A 17799-nucleotide genomic window follows, 5' to 3' on the forward strand; every position below is an offset into this window, starting at 1 on the left:
CAAATGTGAGTATTTTGACTGAAACCTATCATAGTTAAGTTTTCATCTCAATAATTATAGGAAAGAAGGGATTACAGATCAAAAACAAAGTACTGATTCATCTGTGTATAAAGAAGATGTGGTCTATATACACATGGAATATTATTCCACCATCAGAAAGGATGAATACCCAACATTTGTATCATCATGGACGGGACTGGAGGAGATTCTGCTGAGTGAAATAAGTCAAGCAGAGAAAGACAATTATCACAGGGTTTCACTTATTTGTGCAGCATAAGGAATAACATGGAAGACATTAGGAGAAGGAAGGGAGAAATGAAGGAGGGTAATCAGAGGCGGAGATGAACCACGAGAGACTATGGACTCCAGGAAACAAACTTAGGGTTTTAGAGGGGAGGCGAGGTGGAGTGATGGGTGAGCCTGGTGGTGGGTATTAAGGAGGGCACGTATTGCATGGAGCACTGGGTGTTATACACAAACAATGAATCATGGAACACTACATCAAAAACTGATGATATACTGTATGGCTACTAAGATAACATAATTAAAAACATCTTTTTAAGTATTTGTGCAATTTAACCACATTACTGACATTTATCAGTGTGTAGTGCTAAATAATACCAAACTATTAGAGGGAAAAAAGATTAAATGTTCAAGAAAAGTTGTGATTAAATTAAGGAAAAATCCAAATACCTTTGAACCAAAATTCCTTTACTGGGAATTATAACATTACAATAAGATACTCTAAACATCCCAATTCCATTTTTATTTTATCTTTTACAATGGATTTCATATCATTTATGTGAGAAACTCTTCCCAGAGAAGGATAGAATTAAATGTCTCCCTCAGGGTGACATAAATATTTATAAAACCACTGCAGATCCTTCACCAAAGAAAAAGAATATTGGCTTCTGTGTATTATGAATATAACCAGATTTTTTCAACCAAGCCAATCATGTCAAGCTCTTTGAGAAGCCTCACTTTGTTTGCCTAATACAGGTTTGCAGGGTTTATTAAATGTTGTAGGTATAAATATGTTATTAATTTTGTAGCAATTATTTTCCAAAAAGGGAGAAAAGCCTGTTTGGTGAACTGAGATTGGAGCAGTGAGAGGTGGGAGAAAGTTACTCTGTCTGAACCACTGCTCCTTGGTTAGTGAAGGAAGGTAGAGAAGCAACTTGATGTTCCTAAGACTAAACTTGAAATTGGATTTGAATAACAACAAAGATTTTAGATTTTCGTGTCTATCCACATTAATACTAACTGTGAGGAACAATAATACAGAGGAGTGTAAGGATGGCTGTTGTGTGAAATAAAATCCTACAATCTATTCTAAGGCCTTTAACATCATTTTAATCATAAAAGAAAGAAAAGGAATGTATAAGAAAGGAGGAGGATCCATGTTAACTAACATAACATCATTTGAAAAGCTTAGAAACCAACAAAGAAGACCAAAAAAAAAATGTGAAAGGCAAAATTTCTTACTTTAGAGAAAATCTATTAATGAGCTAGAGTATATGGAAAAACAAATAGCTAAAGACAAAGGCAAGAAAGGAGAATTTGAAATTCACTGAAAAATAAATTGCTCTACAGGGCCACCACTGCCCCAAACCAGCTTTGGAGAAACCATGTTCCTTTTCCAAAGACTTGCTGTTAGAGGCATAAGAAGTACAATGAAGCTCCTTAGTCATCGTCTACATTGTTTTTCCTTGCCATGTGCAGCTTTTCCTCATTCTTGACACATGTCTTTTTGGCTGGCATCACACTAGCAGACACCCTCTTGGGGGACTGGAACAGAACCCAGTTGTTCCAGTTGTCTTTGCCTTCTGTACTCTACACTTCTACTTGCTTGCTTTTTTTCTCTTTCAGCAGTCACATCTCTCCCACCTGAATAAAACAGCCAGTTCAATATCATTAAAGTGTTTTTCTTCCACCTTTTCTCTGTTGACTCATTGTCCTGAGTTTCCTTTTCTCATGGCTCAAAGAAGTTTAATTAGTGATAATGTGTTAAATGAATTATGTTACTTCTCCCAGGCAGAAAGACAAAGCTTAAAATATTAACTGAGCCCCTAGTAATCATTGAGTGCTGAGACATGATAAAATGATAAAACACTGTCTTTCCCTTAACCTAGCAAGTGCTCCTGTTTTGTTTTGTTTTTTAAGATTTATGTATTTATTTGTCAGAGAGACAGGCATAGCGAGAGAGGGAACACAAGCAGGGGGAGTAAGAGAGGGAGAAGCAGGCTTCCTGCCGAGCAAGCAGCCTGATGTGGGGCTTGATCCCAGGACGCTGGGACCATGACCCGAGCTGAAGGCAGATGCTTAACAACCGAACCACCCAGGCACCCCAAGTGCTCCTGTTATTTGTACATAAGTCACTATGTATCCAAAAGAATGAATCCAATAGTAAGAATGTTAGGCACCAAGCCCATAGCGATATATTATGAGGCATCATATCTTTTTTGCTTCACATTCTTTACTCTAACCCTCTATAGACATTACCCTATCTATCTCGTTGAAAAACATTTTATAAATTAGTAATTTATCATCCCCAAAAGGCCTAAATACAAAAAATAGATTTGAAAATTTGAGTCTTTGTACTAAGGAATGATGATTCCATCTTGTCATGAACATAACCAGGAGGCAAAATAAGTGGGCATAGGGACCAGGGACAGCCATTGTTTATATGTGCTAATGAGGAGATAAAAGATCAGATCAAGGGGAAGTTTGGCTGAAATATGGAGGCTTCATGTTTGGTAAAGTCTAAAATAATGATTTGAAGGATACAAGGCATAAAGAGTCTCTCATTACATCTTTTCTCTTCCTCTTCATTTAGCAGAACCCAGATAATTACCCTAGTTCCTTCCTCATCCCATTTCATATAAGCATGCCTCAGAAATATTTAAATACAATAAATAAATAAAAATCATAAAATAAATAAATGAGAATAAGCAGAATTGTTGTTCAAAGTGTTCACAACTCTTTCTGTAATTCGTCAAATCTCTGGTCACAAACTATGGAAAGCAGATCAGGACCAAGGTCTGGACTGAAGTGAACTGCATTGAAATGAACTGCATCCTCTTACCTTCAGACCTAGGACTGCATAAGCACATAGCACCTCTGAAAACACCCCAGCATAGAGACATTGCTAAGCATAGCAACAGGGGAGTTGCCTAAATTGGAGACAGTGACCTTTACTTGAATAACTGTGTGTATGTGCGTGTGTGTGTGTGTGTGTGTGTGTGTGTGTGTGTGTATATATATATATATATATATATATATATATAGTGGGGAATATTCTTAATAAACCTTGACACATTTTTTAATATATTGTGATATTTTGAAAGCAATATGTATCCATTGTTATGACATTTTTCTGTCCCTCAAGCTCATTAAGATGGGATCTTACCTGTTTACTATATAACCTTCAGTAGGCCTATCTCTGTTATTTCTCTGGCACTTAAAAGTAATTCATGCAATGTAGAGAGTTTATAAAAGAAGTTGTTATCTATAGGTTGTGATTCCAACTAAGGGTTTTTTGATAAATTAGTAATGGATCTGATACTTGTCTTATTTTCTGAGGTTGCCCTTTGTTAAGAAAGCACACTGTGGTTTTGAATTATATGAATGAAATAATTTATACTGGTTGTAGTTAATGAAAAATAAATATTTACAAAGACAAGTGTAATGCAAAGGAAAAAAGGACATTCCCCACCAAATATGATAGACTGAAAACAGAATAAAATAGAAATTCAAATAAAAAAATTCATTCCTTTATATAGGAGGAAAGAAATTCTCTAAAATTAAGTGTCATGAGAAACAATCACATAGGAGGAAAGAAATTCTTTAAAAGTAAGTGTCATGAGAAACAAACACTCTTACACATTATCTGATAAACTATGAGTTAAATTATCAGAGTGATGTAAAATGTTAGAAATATAATAGATATCATTTTAGATATTGCCATCAAATATGAAATTATTCAAAGTTTAGCCTGCAAGGTTATTGAACATGAAGAAATAATTTAGACCTAAAATATAAATACTAATGGATAAAATACTTAAGGAAAACAAACCATTTCCGCATCTTTTATAGTTCTCACACAACTGTTAATGGCAAGGGCTTTGACATGAGGCAAAGCTGGTTGGATTTTGCCTACTCTGACTTCCAAGACTTGGTTTCCTCCTTTGTCATATGAAGATCTTGAAATAATACTACCCACTTCATACGACTGGTGTAAGGTTAAGTGAAATACTTTAGTCTCATTTGCAAGGTAAGAACTAAAAACAATTGAATGGAATATTGTTGATAAATTAATAGAGTCAATCTTACAAGTGACCTGTGGAGATCACCACTACTCAACATGTTGTTAGCCTCACTTATTCTACTACACTTAAGAAGACCTCAATTTACTTTAAAATCATTTGCAATTCAAGTACACCATGAATTGAAGAAAACTTTGACTTTAATTAGACTGAATTGATGGTACTTTTCAAGCATCTGGCTTATCCTAAAAAAAAAACAGACTATGTGAAATGTAACAATATGTGCAATAAAGAATAAGAATAGGAAACTAATTGTTTTTGCATTTTCTTTTCTTTTCTTTTTTTCCATGAAAAAGAAAAGCAGCATTTTACCAAAGTTCCCAGAAAGAGGAATTAGTCATACAATTTCTCGTTATTTAATAAAACCATTATAATCATCCCAGGAATACTAGAAATCCAATAGATAATACAGCTTCATCAAAAATTAGCAACTTGGTAAGTCTGCTTACAGTTCAACCAATTCTACAGCCAGCTCTTCTCTAATGTCTACAAGAAAGCGTCTTGCTCATTCCCTATTTGTTTACTGTCTCCCCCATTACAAGTTGTAGAAATGGGGACCTTATTAGGTTCATCCCTCACCCCAGTGACTCCTCAGTGAGTAGACATGGTAGACACTCAGTAAATATTTGTTCAACCAATGCATAAGAGTAGGAAACTGAGTAATAGAACTAGCTAGAAAATTCTAAGTTTTCCACTAGTTGTGATTCATGGGTCATATACTGCACTTTCTGAGAGACCCCAGATATAGGGATTTTAAGTGGTCTATGCTAATCTGTTGAGGATATTCTTAAATATCACAATACTTTTTCTCTGGTTCTCATCTAAGTCTCTCCTTTTCCCTATGTGGTGTAGGAGTTGGTAAACAGGGGGTCCCTGTTTTCTAATTGAATCTGAGAATTTCTACAGTCAATGACACATCAAGTCCCAGCAAGTATATACTGCAAAGATGCCTACTTCCTTCAAAGTCTGCAGAGAGGTGGTGAAATACTGAAAAGACTTCTCAGATTTGCTTTTGAGTTTCCATGGGAGTGGAAGAGAAAAAAATATAGCAAAAGATTAATTAATTAATTGAGTAAAAGCTATCCAAGTCATCCTTAAGGTAAGGTATCTTATAGTTCAGGCAATATGAATATTGGAATTTCTAGAAGAAAATACAACTATGTCATTCTTTTAAATCAGAACATGCTGTATTTAAAATAGATTGTTCACATGAGACCAACGCTTATAGCTGAAGTGGACTTCTGCTCTAAAATTTCATTTTTTTCTTCTCAAAATAAATGTATCAGACATCACTTGGTAAATATAACAACTATAGCCAAATATTTAGAAGTGTGATTTCCCTATGATTTGGCACCAAAGAACTGGGTTTTACATTCCACCATAAAATTATCCTTGATAGTCTTCTAAAAGACATGGACATATTTGAGGTCTCACAAAGAACAATTTAAATGTCATGCTGTAAGAGAAAGTAAAAAAATAAAGCTTCTCACTCAAGAAACCAAATGTAATCAAAGTGAAGAATGTTATCTGAATCAGAGTTCATATTTGGTCTAGTCTATACTAATCTATTTGATGATTCATTGTTAACATTGAATGACTCAAATGCTCTCAGAAAGTTTGGGGCAAATGTTAACCTACTTTAATTAAGTCTGATAACTTATTGAAGAATAATTTGAAGTAAATGAAGCAGCCCCTCAGAATTATTCCAATTGCTCCCAAGTTAACTATCCACAGGGAGGGATGAGAGGATGTTTATCAGCCCCTCCCCATCTTCTTGTGAATGAGTCTCCATCAGAGGCACTTTGGTGACAGGTAGGAGTAGGTGAGAAAGACATGAGAAATCAAAAACTCGCAGCTATTTTTTCCTGGGTCTGGCTCTTGTAGCATGTATTAGTCACAAAAAGTATTGAAACCGCTTTAGGGAACTTTCATTTCTTGTATTCAACTTCAGAATCAAGGAACTCCATTAAGTCATGGCACTTCTACTCTTCCCAAGATAAAAAGGAGAAAGAGAAAGGGGGAGGCATAGATGAAGGGAAAAGCAAAGGAAAATAAGAGGAAGAAAGCAAAGAACTATTATTTATTCCTGTATGTCAGGACTACATCAAGGGCCTTTCATACATTAACTAATATGAATCATACATAATGCAATTATTAGTTTCCCAATTTTATAGATGAAAAAATTAAGGCATAGAGAGGTTAAGTTACTTTACCAGGATCAGACAGCAAACAGCCATGTTATGATTTAAATATGGGTATAGTCTACTAAATGTCTCTAGTCTTTTAAGTATTACTCCAAATGGCTTTCAATAAAAATGAGAGGGAAATCTTCTGGGTAAATACTCTAAGAAGTGTTCCTATCTATACCCTCTAAACTTCATTTCCTAAATGTGATAAAATTCGGTGATTTCAACCAGTTTATTATTTGCTTAGGGAGATCCGAATGAAGACAGAAATACAAAAATTGGAAAGAGAATATGTCACAAAGTATGCAATTAATGACTATGCATTCTTGATGATGACGATGAGATGATAGTGATGGAAATAGCATATTAGAAAATATAAGGTATAACCTAAAATAAATAATTTACTGTTTTGTTTTAAACTAAAAACTAAACACTTGCTTAGGAGAAAATCTTGTTTCTGTTGAAGCTGGCCATGGGGTGGATTATGAGTTGAGTAAAGAATGGAAATGTGATGGGGCTATATGTGTGTGCCTAAGGCATTCACAGCCAGAGTCATAATTAATTGAATCAAGTGTGTGAGTCTCTATCTACACATCTATTAATCTTTTTTTGCTCCTAAGTGGAAATTAGTTTATTAGAAAATAATTTAAATCAAAAAGAAAGCAAAAAACTAGTCAAAACCAGCTAAACTGGCCATCCCATTGGAAACTGACAAATCTTAATGGTTCAAGTATATGAATTGACTCCTTTATGATAAGCACAATAAACTTTTACAAAAATGAAAGTGTCATCGAAGCTCTGATATTTAGAAAGACAGAAAAGAGGTGTTGGAGTTCCATTTTATTTAGCCAAACTAATCAAACTAGACCTCACTTAAAAAGGAATTTAATCAATAAACTTACCTGACCTAACCTGATCTTCCACATCTGGGTGAATCACACCATCCTACCCCTTTCCACTTATGAAAAATATCAACTAATTCAATTTTAATGACTGTGTAATTGAGTTCCCTCTAAAGCATACACATCCACCCATTAAAAAACAGTATATATCATTATGAAGGGACTTACATATTTGGTTTCTCGACCAGCTGCTCTCGGAAGAGTTGTAGGCATCTGCATGAAAAGAAAAATAATTATACTACTGAAGTAACCACAAAAATACTGAAAGATTCGACTTCTGGGATAAGTGTTCACCTTTTATTTTTTTGTCATTATGAATTTCTAACCATTCTGCTCTCTTTTCTATACAAAACCCTGTTCTTCTGAAAATTATTTCATTAAACTATATCACTTCATTATTCTTTTCATTGTCATTATCTATCAGTTTTCTGATAAGTTTTCCCATATTTACTGATGACATCCATTCGTGAATCATAATGGCCCCTTACGGGATTTCTGCCATTTCCAAAATTCACATGGAAGTCTCTAACTTCTCACTTCTTCAAGCCACTGAACTCCAAAGGTGTTCTCATACATTCCATTTCACTCATCCACTCTCAGGATCATTCCTAGACTTTGCCTTCACAAATAAAATGGGAAATCTGTAAAATTTTAATTTGAGCATCCTACTCTGAGAATTCTATCTCCCATTCACTTCTCAAATGTCCCCAATACAACATTTCTTTAGCCCCATTGAGAATCCAAAATCAATGAGTTTTACCAGTTCCATTGTGGTGTTATTACCCCTTAGTTTATATATATTTCAAATTATCAGTTATTTTAATACCTTAATTTCTCTGGCCTCCCTTTCTCTTTATGATAAACTCACCCTAAAAAAAAAAAAAAAAGAGAGAGAGAGAGAGAGAGAAGAAAACCACAACCCTGGTGGACCTATCATCGATTTTCTCTAAACTTGAAAAGCAAAACATTGTGGAGAAACTCTCTCAACCAAGCTAATTGATTTCATTATAAATTAACAGTTAACAACTTCAAATGAGAGAATTCAATACTGCCCAGTAAGCCTCTAATTTTTCTCTTGTAGGCCCACTTTCCTACTTTCTGAAATGAGATGTGTTATTTGAGTCATTTATTTCCTCAGCAAATATTTATTATATATCTACTATGTGCCGGGAACTTTTCTATACCCTTCAGTTTATAACTAAACAAAACAGACAAAGATACCCTGTCCTTGAGGAGCTTACACTCTAGCAAGATAGAAGGTAAACAATAAAACAATGAATAAGTAAATTACACTGTATGTTGCAGGTAAATCATATATTTCACTATATGTTATGCAAAAAAAAAAAAAAAATAGAAATAATTTGAAGCCTAGGGTAATGTATTCTTCCAGAGAAAATCTTTTCTTCTGCCAAAGACCTTATTTCTTTCAGATAACCCATGTGTTAAGAAGGTCAAGAGTGCTGAGGGCTTTTAAATAGGATGGCCAATCTAGAGAAGGTGACATTTGGGTTAAGATTTGAAGGAAGCGAGGGAGCTGGATATGCACAATCTAAAAAAAGAGCATTTCAAAAAGAAGGAAAAATGTAAAGTTCTCAAAACGAATTCCCACCCCAGAATGGTGGCTCAAGGACTCAAAGCAATCCTTTCAAAATAGACAACAATAATTAAAATATTTAAAACAATACTGACATGTTATTTATTAAAAACATCAATGAGCTAATAAAAAAAAAAGAACTTGGGCTCAAGATCAGGAAAAGTTGGGAATCCAAATAGATGAGTCAAGCATCTGAGACCGGCTTTTATCCTAAAGATGTTTGCAAACAATAATGAGTTGCTTGAGATACTGATCCAAACTTATGACTATCTCAGAGGTGTAGGGAGATAAAAGTCAGAATCCATGATCCCCAAGAATAGACCGAGCCTCAGGACTAATGATCTAGAAGACCTCACATAGTCTTCAGACTTGCCTCGAATCATGAAAACAACTGCTTAAAAAAAAATCATCCCCAAACTGTAGATTAAATTAAAAAATCGTTCCTTGCTAATGTTCCTGGTGTCTGACAGAAGCAAAGAAAAAGCTCTCTGTAGTAAGATAATATCATCTGAGCCCTCAAATAATTTCTATAAATTAACTTTTGAGCAGAATATCCGATACACAATCAGATTCAAACACACAAAGAGGTAAGACAATGTGAGTTAAAATGAGCAGAAATAATGAACAACCAAAAAACACGCACAGAGAATCCAGAAATCTGTTTTCTAAGAACCAGACTGACAACAACCATAGTTATCAACATGCTTTTTCTGAGATAAAAGTTAAGCTTAAATTTTTACAATGCACTAGAAACTATAAGAAGTGATATAACTGATTTGAAAACAGAACAAAATGTGCTAAGACAAGAGCATGCTTGGCACATTCGAGGCACAGGAAGGAAGCAGGCAGAGCGGTCATGCTGGGAGCAGGGCAGGAGAGCAGCAGAGCAGTGATGGAAGGGCTGGGGCACCAGATCATAGAGGCCCTTCCAGGAGCTTGTAAAGACTCTGTTTATATCTAAAGGAAATGTGTAGGCACTGCTGGTTTTCATCTGAGGGGGGCCAAAATCTGACTTACGCTTGAAAAGGATCTCTCTCTTTGATGTGTTAAAAATGAATCATAGTGAGGCAAGGATAGAGGTAAAAAAGTATTGCACTATCCAGCAAAACATGAGGATGGCTCAGCAGTACAGAAAGCATGAAATAATCATATTCTACATACATTTTAAATCTACAGCAATAGGGATTCTTACAGCAATGTGGAATATGAGAGAGAGAGAAGAAGAAAACTTGACACCAAAGTTTCTGGCCTTGTGCAAACAAAAGATTAGAATTCTATAGGTGGAGATGGGAAGGCAGGATATGAAATAGTTTTTGTGGGAAGAAATCTAGGTTTTAAGATTTCAGATATTTATTAAAAATCTAAATGGAAACGGAGAACAGATATCTGGGAGAATAGAATTTAGGGATAATCCCGGACTAGAGATAGAAATTTGAGAGTTGTTAGCATAGACTTGTCTTTCAAAACACCAAAGGAATGAATATAGAGAGGAATGAGAAGTCCAAGGATGTATTCCAGCGTCTCTCTAGCATTCATAGTTCAGGAAGAGGAGGATGAGCCAGCAAAGGATCCTAAGAAATAATAATGGCAAAGTGATGTAGGACAAAAGCTGAGAGAGCAGTGTCCTGGAAGGCCCTAGAGGAATGTGTGCAAAAGAGGAGGGTGTGTCTACTATCTCCAATTTTGCAGCTATGGCAGCTCTGACCAGAGCTGAGTTTATAGCAATGGGAAACTGGGGAACGTGGTCTGGGCAGCACAGTGAGGGCACAGACCTGAATGGAGAGTATTTATGGGGAATGAGGGAACTGAAATCAGAACACCTAATGGTTTACAACTTTTTTTCTAATTTCTTCCCCATCGAATGGTTGCTTTTCAATCTCAGTTAATAATCTTAAACCTTTCTTCACTGAAAAGTGTAATTGAATAACTAAACATATGGGTTATAAAATCCTTCATTTTCCCTCCATCCACCTACAAACATGCTTGCACCCACACCTGACATTTCCTCTGTTTTCTGTTCTGTTACAATGGCAGGTTTCCAGGTTTTAACCAAATGACACTTATTTGAATTAGGCTGTAGGTTCTATGTCCTTCTGAGGGATTTTCATCCTTCAGGATCTCCCTTTTTTTGTATAATTAGTACCCCCCCTCTAGTGAATCTACCCCATGTCAACTTGCTCTTATCATTTTCAGCTTTAAAAAGCAACCCAGAAATTCCTTGACCTACTTCAGACCCAATTTCCTTCTCTCTTTCACAGCCCAATATTTCCAAGTAGTTGTTTCTGTCTGTTTGTTTTACATATTCTGTCTCTGCTTTCTCATCACATATCACTCTTCAACATTAGAGATAAGGGCAGCAGAGGGGTAATATGAGGGAGAAAAATTTGAGGACAGTGAAAAGAAGTATCTCTGAGGATAATTTCAAGATGTCCCTTCAGCCTGGCTGGGGGAGAAGGGGACAGTTAAGCACAGGTTTGGACAACTGGACAGTTTTTGAGGCCTTCCTCAGAGATGACAATGGAAACGGCTCTTTGAAGAGGAGCGTGGAGAGCCATAAATAAAGGTACAGAAAGTCAAAGATGAGGGACGTCATCACCAGGGTGGGAAGAGAATGGCACGGGGAGAGTGGTTGACATTACAGCTTTCTACAGCCTGAAACACATGTTCTTTTTGTTCTTCATAAAACAAAAACAAAAGATAAAACTCAGCAGAATTGGCAAATCCTAGGCCCTAGGCTTTCGCGTCTTCCACCTAGGCAGCAGGCACACATAGAGCCAAGCAAGCCGATATGCTCCAAGAACTTTGAGTTTCCATGGAAAAATAAGAAGAATCTGAAAAAAGTGAATGCTGTAGGAAAAAACAATGGTGCTGTTATTCCCCTCCTAGATTTTTACACAAGAGAAACATGTCCATACAAAATCTTGTTTATAAGTGTTCTTCGCAGCTCTAGTGGTAATAGCACCTAAGCAGAAATAACCCAATTGTCCATCAAATGGTGAAGACTTAACCTATGGTACGACCATATGACAGAATACCACTCAGCAGTGAAAACAAATGAACTACTGATACATGCAGAAACATGGATGAATCTCATCTGCTTTATACTATGTATAAACAGTGAGACTCAGAAGACCACATACTGTATAATTATATTATTTATATGACATTCTTGAAAAGGTAAAAGTATAGAAACAGAGAAGAGATCAGTAGCTGTCTGGTACTTGGGTTGGAGGGAGGGACATACTACAAAGGAATACAAGGGAACTTTTTCATTTGATGGAAGTGTTTTGTACTTCAGACATGGTAGTGGTCACACAACTGTATTATGCTTTGTGAAAACCCATAGAACTGTACACTGAAAGGGTAAATTTAACAATGGCTAAACTATACCTCAACAAATATGACTTTAAAAAGGAAAACTATATCCGACATAACAAATAACATAGAAATTAAAGGACAGAATAGATACTGAACAAATTCTTGAATTGAAATATCAAATCAAGGAATCCCCTTGAAGAAATTAGGAAGTAGTAAATAGAAAAAAAATGTATAAATATTAAGGTTTATGGAAAACAGAAAGCAAAAGGGACAAAATCACTTTATAAGAGTCCCAGGAAGAAGAAACATTTGAAAACTGTGACTAAAAATTATCCTGAATGTAAGGGGCAGAAAAGATTGAAGACTTCAAAGGAGAGGTCACAGAGAGTACCAATCCAGACATGTAAGAGAAAAAAATGCACCTTATGTTATAAGAAAAATCAGTCACATTAGAGATAAAATTCTACAAACCAAGAAACAAACTCTTTTTTAAAATTTTTTATTATTATGTTCAGTTAGCTGACATATAGAACATCATTCATTTTGGATGTAGTGTTCAATGATTCATTAGCTGTGTATAACACTCAGTGTTCATCACAACACAGTATTAAGGAAGAAACAGACTCTTAATTCTAGAGAAAACACTGATGGTTACCAGAGAAAAGGTGGGTGAGGGGATGGGTTAAATAGGTGGTGGGGATTAAGGAGTCTACTTGTGATGAGCACCAGGTGTTGTATAGAATTATATTGTACACCAAAAACTAATATAACAATAATATATGTTAACTATACTGGAATTAAATAAAAAGATTAATAAAGAAGTAAGTACTGCACCAAAAAAAAAAAAAAAAAAAAAAACAAACTTAGAAAGAATACAGAGCCACTCAGTAAATGATCACTCTGTAGCAGAAGATTAAATATCATGCTGGCAAAATACTTCACAAGTATGTTGTTGAAGAAAAAGAACCTAGGGAAAAAAGTGTTGAAGAGATAGGACCTATAATTTTCTGTTCAACAAAACTGTAATTTAGATGAAAGGGCAAAATAAAGATATTCTCAAAAACATAGACCACAGAACCAACACAAAAACACCTTGTTGTATATAATTTTCAGCAAGATTCCACCAAAAATAAATAAATAAATCCAGGAGAAAGCTATCAGTGTGTGAGAAATCAGGATCTAAATAAAGAAGATATCAAGAAAGATATAACACAGATATTGCAAAGTGGATAGGAAGGTAAACATAATTATTATCTTTAACAATTTATGTGCAACCTAGCAAAGAAAAGGTAAAGTAAAATAGTCAAAATTTTTAAAATTTTCAAATCCGTCAATGTCAAAATACTAGAAGGAAAGCAGGGGAAAAAAAAAACAACGATTTAGGATCCCAGATAAACAGATTCTCTGGACTGAATATAAAAGTGATATCCAGAAACATATTGTCCTAAAAATAATTAGACCAGAGGGCAAAACATTTTTTTAAAAAAACAACAAGTAATAGAGAAAATAGTAAAAAAGTAATGAGGTATGAAAGTAATAGAAAATAGTAACAAAAGATATAGCTAGGAAAACATGAATTTAAAATTGCATACATATATTACCTACATGGAGGTCACTGTTTTCATACTAGATTAAGAACAACCTCAGGCTTAAAAGGATTATATATGCTATTAAAGGGTATAAAAATCAAAAAGATGAGAATGAACACCACACATAAGCAAAAGCAACACAAGTTCAAAATATACAAGTCAAACCTAATAAACACTACTCTAGCTTTATCTTTGTCTTCCTCTAGGAAGCAATTACCACGATTACATTCTCTTACTCTCGTAGCTTACCACATAGTTCTAATTTTCCTCTCACAACAATGGACATTTCATCTCCTCTACTGGCTTCTCCTCTACCTCCTTGATTAGATCTACAATATTTTGTTCCTTGGAGCTCTCTGTAGGGCACTCCCAATGTTAACGTGCCCATCATCTCCAGATCTCTCCTACAAGTTCCAGACACACCAGTTTAAGGCCCCCTGGTACATACTTCAAACTCATCCTGTCCAAAGTGAACATAACCCTCTCCCCTCTTCCACATTTTGCCTTCTACATGATTGTCTGTGCTCAAGGCAGAAACCTGGAGTTCATCCATGATTTTACTCTCTTAGACTACTTCCATCCAACCCCGCAGCAAGCCTAAAATATCTATCAAACCCACAAGCTCTCCACTAGCCCCCTGAATCCACCCCACTTAGGCCATCATCACCGACTGGTCCTCTGACCTCAAGAGCCCCCCCACAGCAGCCATCTTGATCATTGTCAATCATTTTATATTATTCCCCCATATTTTTATATCCCTCCATTTTCCATGGATTCCAAATTTCACACTATTAAATATAAGCATATCTTGTTTTATTGTGCTTCACTTTATTGTGCTTTGTAGATAATGTGATTTTCACAAATTGAAATTTTGTGGCAACCTGTGACAAAAGTTTATCAGCACGTTTTCCAACATTTGCTACTTTGTATTTCTGTGCCACTTATTGGTAATTCTTGCAATATTTCAAACTTTTTAATTATTGTTATATTTGTTATGGTGATCTGTGATCAGTAATCTTTGATGTTACAATTGTAATTATTTTGGGGTGCCATAAGCTATGCCCACGTAAGATGGCAAAGATGTGTTCTGACTTCCCCAAAAGCCATTCCTCAATCTCTCTCCCTTACTTGGTCTCCCTGTTCTCTGAAAAATAACAAAATTGAAATTAGGTCAATTAAGAACCTATAATGGCCTCTTAGTGTTCATGTAAAAGGAAGAGTTGCACATCCCTCCCTTTAAATCAAAAGCTGGAAATGATTCAGCTTAGTGAGGAAGGCATGTTGAAAGCCAGGATAAATCCAGAGCTAAGCTTCTCATGCCAAACAGCCAAGTTGTGAATGCACAGGAGAAGTTGTTGCAGGAAATTAAAAGTGCTACTCCAGCGAACATACGAGTGATAAGAAAGAAAGACTTATTGCTGATGTGGAGAAAGATTTTCCCATCTAGGTAAAAGATCAAAATAGCCACTAACATTCCCTTAAACCAAAGCCTAATCCAGAGCAAGACCCTAACTCTCTTCAAACTCTGGGAGAGATGAGGAAGCTGCAGAAGAAAAGCTTGAAGCCTGCAGAGGTGGGTTCATGAGGTTTAAGGAAAGAAACCATCTCCATACAACTCAAGTGCAAGGTGAACCAGCAAATGCTGATTTGGGAGCTGCAGGTTATCCAGAAGATTTAGGGAGAATTCATGAAGGAGGCTGCACTAAACTACAGATTTTCAATGTAGATGAGACAGCCTCATATTGGAAGAAGGTGCCATCTAGGACTTTCATAGCTAGAGAGGAGAAATCAGTGCCTGGCTTCAAAGCTTCCAAGGATAGGGGCCAACTCTCTTGTTAGGGACTAATGTAGCTGGTGACTTTAAGTTGAAGCCAGTGTTCATTGACAATTCTGAAAATCCTAGGAATAATCCTTGAGAATTATGCTAAATCTACTTTGACTGTGCTCTATAAATGGAACAAAGTGTAGATGACAGCACATCTGTTTATAACATGGTTTACTGGATATCTGAAGCCCACTGTTGAGACCTATTGCTCAGAAAGAAAGATTCCTTTCAAAATATTACTGTTCATTGACAAAAGAACTGGTCACCCAAGAACTCTGATGGAAATGTACAGCAAGATTAATGTTGTTGCCATGACTGCTATTCCAACATTTATTCTGCAGCTCATGGATCAATGAGTAGTATTGACTTTTAAGTCTTCCTATGTCATTTGCAGCAACATGGAAAGACCTTGAGGATACTATGCTAAGTGAAATAAGTCAGACAGAGAAAGACAAATACCATATGATTTCACTTATATGTGGAGTCTAAAAACAAAACAAAACAAACAAACAAACAAAAACAAATGAGCCAACAAATAAACAAAACCAGAAAAATACTCATAAATACAGAGAACAAACTGATGGTGGCCAGAGGGGAGGAGGCAAGGGAATGGTCAAATGAATGAAGGAAAGTGGGAGGTATAGGCTTCCAGTTATGGAATGAATAATTCACAGGAATAAAAGATACAGCATAGAGAATATAGTCAGTGGTATAATAATAGCAGTGTATGCTGACAGACAGTAGCTACAATTGTGGTGACATAGGATAATATACAGAATTGTCATATCACGATGTTACACACCTGAAGCTAATATAATATTATGTATCAACATACTCCAATTTTATTGATTTTATTTATTTGTATTTTTTTCAAAGAGGGGGAAACCAAGCACAAGTCAAAGGGGGGCAGGCTGAGGAAGAGAGAGAATCCCTATACCTCAATTTTTTTAAAAAAGAAAAAATGAAAAGAAAACTTTCTGGACACGATTCACCATTCTTAATGCCATTAAGAACATCTGTGACTCATGGGAAGAGGTGAGAATATCAACACTGACATGAGTTTGGAAGAACTTGATTCCAACCCTCATGGAGGACTTGAAGTAGTTCAAGATTTTGCTAGGGGAAGTAAGTGCAGATGAGGTGGAAACAGCGAGACCTAAAATTGGAAGTGGAGCCCGAAGATGTGCCTGAGTTGCTGCAATCTCGTGATCAAACTCAAATGGATGAGGAGTTGTTTCTGGTGGAGGAACAAAGAACACGGTTTTTTGAGATGGAATGTACTCTTGATAAAGATAGTGGGAAGATTGTTGAAATGATAACAAAGGATTTAGAACATGACATAAACTTAGTTGTTAAAGTTGTGGCAGGATTTGAGAGGACTAATTGTGAAAGAAGTTCTGCAGGTAAAATGCCATCAGACAGCATCACACGCTACAGAGAAATCATGGAAGGAAGAGTCCATTGATGAGGCAAACTTCATCGTTGTCTTGTTTGAAGAAATTGCCACAGCCACCCCGGCCTTGAGCAACCACCACTCTGATCAGTCAGGGGCCATCAACATGGAGGCAAGTCCCTCCACGAGCAAAAAGGTTATGACTCTCTGAAAGTTCAGAGGACAGTTAGCATTATTTAACAATAAAGTATTTTAAACTAAGATATGTCCATTGTTTTCTAGACATGTTATTACACACTTAACAGATGATGATATGTTGTAAACATAAATTTTATATGTATTGGGAAATGGAAAAATGCACTTGATTCACTTTATTGCAATATTCACCATATTGCTATGGGCTGGAACTGAGCCTTCCATACCTCCAGGGTATGCTGTAAGTATCTAAGTCACTATCCCTAGCCCACCGTACCATTTCACATGCTCAGCCCCTGGTTCCCTATACTGCAGCCATACTCACCTTCATCTTCATACATACTAAGTTCCTTCCTGCCTCGGGAAATGTGCACACCTGAAAGCTAATCTCCCTGATCTCTCTATACTTTGGACTCTTCCCATCTTTGCTCTCAGCTTGAATTCCTCTTTCTGATCACTACATCCAAAATAT

General features: G+C 35.9%; 1 protein-coding gene across 4 annotated transcripts in view; it reads right to left on the minus strand.

Annotated features, from left to right (window-relative positions):
* The window catches only part of MLIP (muscular LMNA interacting protein), a 250607-nt gene that overhangs the window by 66768 nt on the left and 166040 nt on the right, over nucleotides 1-17799 (minus strand). For all 4 annotated transcript variants that reach the window (XM_047733786.1, XM_047733789.1, XM_047733788.1 and 1 more), the window contains one exon: nucleotides 7582-7626. In XM_047733786.1, the coding sequence (XP_047589742.1) occupies nucleotides 7582-7626 (45 nt within the window). The remainder of the gene's footprint in view (nucleotides 1-7581; nucleotides 7627-17799) is intronic.

This window comes from Lutra lutra, chromosome 6 (assembly GCF_902655055.1).
Source record: "Lutra lutra chromosome 6, mLutLut1.2, whole genome shotgun sequence".
Classification (NCBI taxonomy): Eukaryota; Metazoa; Chordata; class Mammalia; order Carnivora; family Mustelidae; genus Lutra; species Lutra lutra.